Source organism: Asterias amurensis, chromosome 15, assembly GCF_032118995.1.
Source record: "Asterias amurensis chromosome 15, ASM3211899v1".
NCBI lineage: Eukaryota > Metazoa > Echinodermata > Asteroidea > Forcipulatida > Asteriidae > Asterias > Asterias amurensis.
The window spans coordinates 17,575,637-17,585,578 of NC_092662.1; the positions used below are offsets into that span (position 1 = coordinate 17,575,637).

General features: G+C 39.7%; 3 protein-coding genes across 3 annotated transcripts in view; 1 reads left to right on the forward strand and 2 right to left on the reverse strand.

Moving 5' to 3' along the window:
• Window positions 1-392, reverse strand: part of LOC139948452 (uncharacterized) — a 60,472-nt gene extending 60,080 nt beyond the window's left edge. Inside the window, exon 1 of the mRNA XM_071946599.1 lies at window positions 329-392. Within this exon, the coding sequence (XP_071802700.1) occupies window positions 329-333 (5 nt within the window). The 5' untranslated portion in view covers window positions 334-392. The remainder of the gene's footprint in view (window positions 1-328) is intronic.
• Window positions 393-483: 91 nt separating this feature from the next.
• On the forward strand, window positions 484-3,627 carry LOC139948337 (proteasome subunit beta type-7-like). Its single transcript, XM_071946473.1, has 7 exons — window positions 484-581; window positions 1,175-1,256; window positions 1,496-1,593; window positions 1,737-1,877; window positions 2,270-2,444; window positions 2,812-2,963; window positions 3,166-3,627. The coding sequence occupies exons 1-7, from the start codon at window positions 520-522 to the stop codon at window positions 3,275-3,277; spliced, it is 822 nt and encodes a 273-aa protein (XP_071802574.1). The 5' UTR covers window positions 484-519; the 3' UTR covers window positions 3,278-3,627.
• Window positions 3,628-4,013: 386 nt separating this feature from the next.
• Window positions 4,014-9,698, reverse strand: LOC139948336 (splicing factor YJU2-like). The gene is made up of 8 exons (XM_071946472.1): window positions 9,580-9,698; window positions 8,687-8,738; window positions 8,309-8,409; window positions 7,634-7,778; window positions 6,869-7,024; window positions 6,353-6,513; window positions 5,361-5,487; window positions 4,014-5,096 (listed from the first exon to the last, which is right to left on the reverse strand). The coding sequence occupies exons 2-8, from the start codon at window positions 8,708-8,710 to the stop codon at window positions 4,599-4,601; spliced, it is 1,212 nt and encodes a 403-aa protein (XP_071802573.1). The 5' UTR covers window positions 8,711-8,738; window positions 9,580-9,698; the 3' UTR covers window positions 4,014-4,598.
• Between the last annotated feature and the right edge of the window lie 244 nt (window positions 9,699-9,942).

The following is a 9,942-nucleotide window of genomic DNA, read 5'->3' on the forward strand; positions in this document are numbered from 1 at the left end:
TTCTTTTTGCAAAGGGCACTTCCACTTGTAAACTTTTAAGTGGGCTCCAAGGCTATGACCGTGTAATTCCAGGCGTTGTGGTAGCGTTCCAAATTCTGAAAAGCAGTGTACATTCAGCCGACGAGGCAGTCACTTCATTTGTACCCAAGTTGACTTGTTGTATTGTGTTTTGTAGGGGTAGTTGAAGTGGAGTTGGCCAAACAGGTAATTAACAATTTTGTTCTTGAACAACTATGTGTGAACGAAGAAAGTACATGGACAATAAGTTAGATACCGTAACTTCATAAAGACACACATTCTGTGGAAACAAATAACCATGGAGACTCACCTCATTGCGTTGCACTGAAATGTCTTCTACCTGTCACTGGATTTTTGAAACACGTGCATTCGTTGAACTTTCCGGTCGCCTTCTAAAGCGCCCTCAGTTGACGGAGTAATATTCCTGTCAAAATTTGTTGATTGTTATAGCGCCCTCTGTTGAACCAGTAGCTAACTTAACACAATTTTTGCAAATTCAGCATGGCGGCTCCACTGTTGTCCGAAGATCACCAAGGCGGATTTGTTTTTGAAAACAGCAGAAGGTTTGTTACTATTTTGTGTTTTGAGTTGAGTTGATGGAGTGTGGTGTGTAATATAGTTACGATTTGCCAGTCTAGTTTTGGTTTGGGTAAATTTAATTTCGTAAATAAAATCTTGCTGTGGGCCTTTGGTTGGTTTGCAGCCTTGTCTGCGCGTTCCTTAGGAGTTGATTGGAGTTTTTCATTTTTCATTTCATCCAATTCCAACAAGCAAGGCAAAGCAGCTTTTTCTACCGAGTAGGCCTCCGTACAGCGCCCCAACAACTGTATCTACTATTTACTTTAGTTTCCCCAAACTGTAAACAAGGTGTGGTCTCATAGTATAATTTTATGGACAAATTTCCATTCGACTTTTACAAAACAAGTTTGTAAAAAGATTTGTTAATGGTATTGGTAATAAATTACGATGGATGGATTGGATGTTGAATTTTCTTTCATCATTTTAACAAATATATGAAATGAAGGTCAGGTTGAGGTAAATGTTGTATCACTAAGTACTAACTAACCATATCTTCTTCTACTACCTAGAGGCCAGTACAGCAGTCAGAATGAACAACTACCCGAGAAATCTCAACTTATTTTCTTTTCTCTCGCAGAAATGCCTTACTTGAAAGAAGTGGAATGAAACTACCCAAGGGGGTGAAGACTGGAACCACGATTGCTGGTCTCATCTTCAAGGTACAAAGAATAATCTCAATGTAGACTATTTATAGTAATAACCCCCCCCCACCCCCCCCCCTCCCATCACAGGCCTTGGTGCCCTGTCCTTTTGCTATGGAGCCCTTTGCAATGTTCCGATTGCTGGAATCCCAATTGATGTGCCCTTTCAAGAGAAAAGTTCAAGGCCTGCCCCCACCAAACCCCCCCCCCCCCAAACAACAAGTTCCCTTTGATTGATTGATTTTTCTGTTTACCAGGATGGAGTTATTCTCGGTGCTGACACAAGAGCTACCGAAGACACAATTGTTGCCGACAAGAACTGCTCAAAGATTCACTACTTGGCTCCAAATATCTAGTGAGTTTTCAAAATCAGCTATAAATACTTTTGCAGCCACTCGTGACTAAAAAATAATAATAATGAACTGTTTGCATTGATTGGTCAGTAAGATTGGGTTCAGTACGAGTTTTGAATGGATATTTCTTGCTTGGATTCTTTAGTTGTTGCGGAGCTGGTACAGCAGCAGACACCGAGGTCACGACCCAGGTCATCTCATCTAATCTAGAGCTTCATAGTCTATCAACGGGTCGGGAGGCACGCGTCATTACGGCCAATCGCATGCTCAAACAGAAGCTGTTCAGGTACTAGCCCTACATGTAAAGTTTTATTTTTCAACCAAACCTTCCCTCAATTATACGCCCTGCATTTGGCTAAGTTTTAATTGACGCTAGACTCTAAAGTGTCATTTGGTAGGGACCTTCCATAACCTCTAAAACACTCCACTCTGTATACATGCTGGCACTTCCCTTTGTGCAGCGAAGTGTACCTTGGCCCGGTTTTATAGAGCTGCTTAAAAAAAAAATGTACCTACCAGAACAAGGTTACCAGCCAAATACCATGTCACATGCACTATCTGTAAGTGGTATTCTGCTTTTATTTGCTTAATTGTTAATTGTTATTTGCTTAATTGTTAAGCAATTATTCTTTTGCCCCGATTTTACTTCATTTTTCATTTTATTTTATTTCACCTCAGATACCAGGGTCATATTGGAGCTGCTTTAGTCTTGGGTGGTGTGGATGTCAATGGCCCCCATCTTTACAACATCTACCCTCATGGCTCCTCCAATAAACTCCCCTTTGCTACGATGGGATCTGGCTCTCTGGCAGCCATGGCAATGTTTGAAGACAGATATAAACCCGATATGGAGGTAAGTTTTGAATGTTTGTTTGTGCGTACTCCACGTATAGGCATTTTTCGTGTACCCAGCTGGTGCAGAATCATGGCGCTTGACCTGTAAGCAGAGAATGGTGATCGCAAGCACAGAGTACTGAGCCATGAAATTGAGCCCTGTGGTTTTGCCAACATTACCAAGCACACCTTCATTCAAATCAGATAGAGTAATTACTCCAGTAGTAGGGCTGTGAACATCCCTATCTCATCTTGGTTTTAACAAGAGTATGCAAGTTAAAGTAGGATTTGAAACTTTGCATGGTTGAAATACAAATAGTAAGGTTTGCGGTAACACCATGCAATGATAATCTCTAAATGAGTTTAACACTCTGATAATTCTGCAGGAAGAGGAGGCTAAGACGTTGGTACGTGATGCCATAGCTGCTGGTATCTTCAATGATCTCGGCTCCGGTACCAACATCGACCTGTGTGTCATCAGAAAGGGCAAAGTGGATTATCTGCGGCCTTACGACGTAGCCAACATTAAGGGAGTCAGGTGAGGGCGCTTTTATATTTTATCAAGCAGCATCATTTAAAGAGAACGAACAAACTATTTTCCCAACAAATTCAAATTACAACTGACTAAAGAGTGTGCATTTTCTCAACTCTTGCAAAATGATCAAGTTGCAATTATATCGTACAGACAATACAGACAATAACATAATTTTTAATATCTTCTTTTCTAATTTTGCTTTCAGGCAAGGGGACTACCGCTACAAGCGTGGAACAACTGGTGTCCTAACCAAGACAGTAACACCCTTGATATTCGATGTAGTCGACACCAAAGTAGAGGAGATGGAAGTGTCATGATCGGATTATTTTGCATTCCGTAGCGGCGTTTATACACATTTAGATTAGATTAAATATGGATTTTGTTTTTCTTGTTAAGGTTTTCCAGTTAATTTTATTGCCTCAATTTGGTTTCACTTGAGGTAACGGCCGTCATCGCACAGTAAAACCTTGAGATGTATCTAATTGCTGTTGTTTCAGAGGTGCCCATAATGTCACACAGTAACCATTAGCAAGGTCAAAGGTTAGCCCTGGAGGCTAGGCACAGAGGAAGAGTCCTATATAGGGCTAGGCCAAAGGTGTGCTAATTATGCTAGCAGGCATCACCAACAAGTGAGCAATGCAAATATTCAATACACAATTGTCTTGATTATAAATTAAATACTGTTTTGTTCCAAGACAATTTTTTTCTGTCTGAGTGCATAGCACAAAGAATTCACTTTCTTGTGAACAGCTTCAGGAAATTGGTGATGATCAATAAATTGTTCAATAAGAAAGGTCTTAAAATTTCACTTGGTAAGTTTGCACTTACATTTCTTCTGGCTGCGAGCCTAGTTGCTTAGTAACATTAATTATTAACAGTTGATCATCACAAGAACATTTTGTTTTATAGATTATTGGCGGCTTACAAGGGGGAACATTTTGAGTTTGTAAAACAAGAATTCAATAAAATATACTCAAAGAAAAAAGAACTTGCGAGTGTTAATGTGTTGTTTATCACTAATATTTAATGTAAAAAGAAGTGCCCTTTCTCACAATTATAGGAGACCTGGATGTTTTATGGGAGTTCTAACATGCATTTACCCCCAGAAAATTGCCTATGATCTCAAAATGATTTGATAAGTCCTACCATCATGTCATACCCATCCAAATCCAACTGCATGTTTTCTTTGATACTGTTGGACTAAGGACTCTAGTAGTGAATTGATTATGCTTTGTCAACATCCAACAGTTTGGGTGCTGAGTTGACCATCGCGGCATTGGATTTCACTAGAGTGAGGTTATACAGTGTAGTGGCTATTGTAGGCAAAGCGAGTTTACATCAATTTACATTTATCATATTTAGCGACTCCATAAAGGTGAGCGATACAGACAGTAGTTGATTGTAGCGTTGGTTAGGGGTGAATAATGGGCAGACAATGGGTTTGGGGTAAAAACAAAATCAATGTATTGTCACGTCAGCGCAAAAAAAGTTGTACCACTTAAAATAGGACTAACATGCAAGTTTAAAATGAACGGAAAAAACTCTCAAATAAGCTTTTTTGCACTGACGCAACCGACGCCATATAATTAAACATTTTTAAAATACAAATTCTACTATGATGGACACCAACCACAGTTTCTAGTCACTAGTCTCATCACTTTCATCACTATCAGCATAACCTCCAAGAAGACTGAGTGCAACAGACTTAGCTTTAGGAAGTACTCCTCTGCTTCCCCCAGCATTCTGCCTCCTTCCTAGTCCCTCTTGGATGCTACTCAAGATCAGGTCTTCAGACACTTTGCCATCAGCATCTTGGTGTTCACTGTCCGTTATTTCTGAACTTTCACCTTCATGTTCGTTTCTCTGAGACGTTCCAGCTTGGTTGGTACCCACTGGTTGACTAGAGGGTGCAGTGGGTTCCTCATCTATTGAATGTCCACCAGTGGAATCATTCTTTAATGTCTTTATTTGGTTTGATTCGAGGCTTGGACTGACCGAAGGAGTTTCAGTCATTGTATTTGTCGGCTTGGCAACAGGATTCTTTAACTTGACAAGTCCTGCTAGAGCTGATCGGGAACTGATCTTTGCTGATTTTGATTCTGATGATTTGGCTTTCTTAGGTTGTGGTTCACCATCCTGTGATTGGAAACAAAGCAAATTTGGATTTGTAAAACATGCAAAATTCAGTTAATGGCTTGACATTTCGACCCTAGCAGAGTCTTTCTAGCAGAGTCTTTCTCGAGAAAGACTCTGCTAGGGTCAAGACGTCAGGCCATTAACTGTTTCTTTGCATTTTTTCCTTTCGGTTGTTAAGCAGTTTGCAACAGCTAATTCTATTTTCTGATTTGTGAATAATATGTTAAACAAACTCATGTTGTAGACAAGATCTAACAAACTTACATTTGTGAGGATGTCTGTAGGTCTTTTGAAAGCATGGGGCGTTGGAGGCGTCGCCGTTTCATTATCATCTTCTGGGTCATCTTCAAGTCTTTTCATCACACCTCCATCTGGCTTGCCAAATATCCGTCTGTTGACAGAAGAAAAATAGTACAAGGAAGTCAGTCTTTGCACTGTCCCACACAAAATGGATTTACATCTCATCCAATCGACGAAGCAACAATGGCGTCTTGCTCAAGGACACAAGTGTCAGGACCAGAACTCGAACACACAACTCTGCTGATCAGAAACACTAGAGCTTGAGTCAGAAACACTAGAGCTTGAGTCAGACTGCTTGGCACTGAAAGGTCACATAAATAAGCAGGAGGGAAGACACAAGGCTCTTCATACCTGGATCCATTACTGAGTTTAGGGATCAGGGCCCAATTTCAGATATACTGCTCAGAAAAGTTCTTTGCTAAGCAAACATTAAGTGAAGCACCAGTTAGATCAATAACAACCTTATGAAATTTTGACTGGTAACTATTTTTCTGTGCTTAGCAAGTTGTCTTGCTTTATACAGTCTTTATGAAATTGAGCCATTCAGAACACCAAATAAGCTAGGGTTGATGACTTGATGATTGATCTTAAAGGCACTGGACACTATTGGTAATAACTCAAAATAGTTGATAGCATAAAAACTTACTTGGTGAGCTGTTGACAGTATAAAATATTGTGAGAAACACGCTTTTTAGAAAAAGGTGGTTTTCAGTAAAAAATAATAAAATACTTCAAACTGAAGCCTTTTATTATGCATTTAAAAGCACAAAAAGTAATGCAACAAGGATATTTTTTCTTTCATTATTTTTCTGGCAAATTTGACGACCAATTGAGCCAAAATTGAGGTTTTTTATTTTATACATATGTTGGGATACACCAAGTGAGAATACTGGTCTTTGACAATTACCAAAGATGTCCAGTGTCTTTAAGAATCATCTGGCTCTGTCTTGACTTACTGAATTTCTGCCTCATCTTCAACCTCCTGCCTCCTCAGCCCTTCCTCCAAAGCCTCCGCCTTTCTCCGTAGGATCTCGGCGTAATCGATATCAACTTTCCTCGTGTTAATCTCCTTTAGCTCTTCCAGATTTTCCAGTATCTCCATTTCATGCTTGGAATCCTGAATAAAACACGAGGAAACATAAACGTGTTTTCTCTCCTCAGGCACCATGAGCGCTTTTTTTTAGGTGGATACAGGCGCTATAGACCGTATTGAATCACCCCTTTTTGCTATGAAAAGTCGCCATCTTGTGGGGAAAACCGTATTCGCGTCTAAACGCGTACATCATCGCAAAGCGAAGCGAAGCACGCAGCACGCAACATTCCCTGTTTGATTTCTACAGCACATGCACGCACATCACACGCACACGCACAGACGCCATCTTGTAGATCAGATATTTGAGCTGCGTGAAGTCATATTCAATACGGTCTATACTCGGTGTTCTTTATCATTATTATTATTATTATCACTCTACCTTTGTTCTATTTTCCAAGACCTTCATTGGATTGTTGGCTTCCTCCTCTTCTCGATCTAGCTTCTCTTTCTCTGTAGCTTTCCGAAACATCTTAGCCGCTTCAAACAGTCTGGTGGCTCCGTGCTCTAAGGCATAGTCTTCATTCTCAGGATCAGTCTACGCAAAAACAAATATTTTCAAAATAATGTTAACAGTCACTAAGTAGGATTTGAAACTTTGCATGTCTGATATACGATATGGAAAGGTTTGCGGTAACACCATGTAATGACTATCTCTAATGTGTTGGGGTGGTTCTGAAAAGAACCGTTTAGGTTTTTTTGAAGATTATTTTGAGTGCTTTTAGATAATATATTTCTTGTAAAGTGCTTTGATCCTTTGGAGAGGCGCTATAAAAAAGTTGAATAATAATAATACAATAACAATAATTTCATCTTATCACAGCTTGCAAAAGTGCTGGTAACTCCTCAAGTCAGGTTACGTCCCAAAGCTTTAGATCTCAAGGGTATTTCTCATGATTTCTCACTGTTTCCAAAAGCGCGCCTTCTGTAACAGATCTATCCTCACAGTTGGCCCTATTTCATCCAGGGGACATTTTTCATTATTATTAATATTATTAATATTAAACCAAGGCAGTTGAACCTAGGCGAGCCCAACTCAAACAAGCGACAACGAGACAGCTTGGGACGACCGAGTGAGTGAGTTGAATGGTGTCAATATGCCGGGAAATGTAGACCAAAAGGAAGAGGTTCAGAGATGTAAACTAACCTTAAAGCTGATTTCTGAGATACACTTTGGGCACTTGATGTAGAAGCGATAGATTCGTAGGCCGAGGTACTTCTCATCCTGTACATTCTCTGTCTTTGCATTAAACTTCTTACCCTGGTAAATGTAATCTCCACAGGTTTCACATCTTGGGGAAAAAAAAATCAATCAAAATCACTCAGACTTAGTAAACAGGTGAGGTTTGCGATGACACAATGTGTAAATCTCTAGGAGTAGTTTTGGTCCTGAAAAGAACCGGTGGTTTAATGAAAACAAATCTAATAAAAACAACACAAGGTACTAGAGCTTTGTTCACTCTCATCCCCCACCCCCTGACAACAAACAAATCCACAATGTCTTTTACACAGGCTACGGGTTGGTCCTTGGGAACAAAGTAGGATTCCTTCATTGAGTACCTACTTACATGGTACATGTATATGCTTTAATAGACTTCTCAGGATATTTAATCACAGTTTTTCAGATTTTTGCAAAGGCAAACAAACTAGGAAATCAGACTAAAGTAGGAAGAATATCCTGCCTGTTTACGCTAATACGATGTTAGAAGAACCCTTGTTGACATAACAATTAGTGTGGTGGTACTGCACTCACAAGTGCATCTTCATGTCAAGGTTTCCCATGCTCAAGTTGGGAATGTATCACTCATAACAAAATATATACCTCATATTAAAAGGTGCCATGATGCGGACAGTATACTGCCTCTCTCTCTGTAGACGAAGTTTGGGGATCTTCGCCGGATCAAAATCCGGGGGGTAGTATTTCTGTGGGAAGTAAAATAAACGCAAATTAATAATTAATTCTGAGTTGGCAGAGATGCCCTTAAGTCACGTCACAGCCAGAACTTGGACAGAAAATAATGTTCACAATTTGGCCTCGATGCTCCTTGAGTTGACCTAAGTTGGTGCTATTTTTCTCACTTATGGTCAAGGAAAAGAGAAAGAAGCATCTCCACCTGAAAAAAATCAAAATATTTTTGACGATATTTGTATTATAAGAAAGGAGCATCTTGGAAGGAAAATGATGACATAAAATACTTACATTAAGAACTTTTCTCTCGGACATCTTGTCTTGCTCTGTTTAATTCTCTGCTCTGTAATATAATAATCAAAAATGGATTTTATGTATTTGAAAATTTCCCTTCTGACCTCATATTAATACACTGTGTTAATGTTACCAAATAATTAGTGCAATGCACTGGACACTTGTAGTTATTGTCAAAGACCAGTATGAGTATGATTCTGACTTGGTGTATCCAGGCATATATGCTTCACGACGTATGAATCCCAATTCTGCGCTCATATGGTTGGGTTCCTCCAAGGTGAAAGGGGGAGGGGGAATGTTCATCTCCCTCACCCTACCCCACCCCTCATCAACAATGGTCAATGGTGAATCCTACCCCTAACCCCACCCCTAACCCTATTCCTAACCCTATCCCTGCCCTAAACCCACACCCCCAAATCCAGTGACCCTCACCGTCTCATGGTTGAAGCCACACAACCCATCATTGTAAATAATGTGCATGGTTGCGAAGCCACAACAACCACTCTCAATACATTCTTCGTGGTTGTGGCTTAAGCCACACAACTACGCCATTGTTTGTATAAATGTGCATGGTTATGGCATGGTATTGGGCTTTATACATGTATGTCGCTTTGTATATCTCAGTGTATCCCAACATCTACATAAAATAACAAACCTGTAAACAATTGGACTCAATCAGATGTAGAGGTACATGTACATGTTACATGCATGAAGTTAAAAGTCACTACAAATGTTCAGCAGTTCTGAGTTCAGTGCCGTTGAATTCTGAATTGAAGCTTTCCTTTGTACATAAAACCATGGAGGTAGAAATACTGCAGTGTCATTAAATTAACACATAATGTTTACAGTGAATAATGGTTTAATGAGCACAAATGAAAGGTATAACTTACATTTTGTTTAAATTCTCTCTCCGGTTTTTCTTCAGAAGGCTCAAAGATTTTTGGCTAAACTTGCAATACGTTTATGGAAGTCAACACACACGTACACTCTCCGGATCCGAAGAACTATGAGGGCCTCATGAGGGCGCTGTTTAAATTATTCCTAATGCTCGCGCCTTTTGAATGCGGGCGCTCATTGTGCACGTGGTAGTCGTAAAACCTTTAAAGTTTACTCGTGCATTGATTGTACACTCCTATTTGTTTGTTTTTCTTTTAATTAAAGTTTGTTTTCCCGGCCCATACAGTTTTATAGACATTTCAGAAATAATTTCAGGTCTATAAGTAAGCTCTAAAATAGCGAGACGAATTATTCGA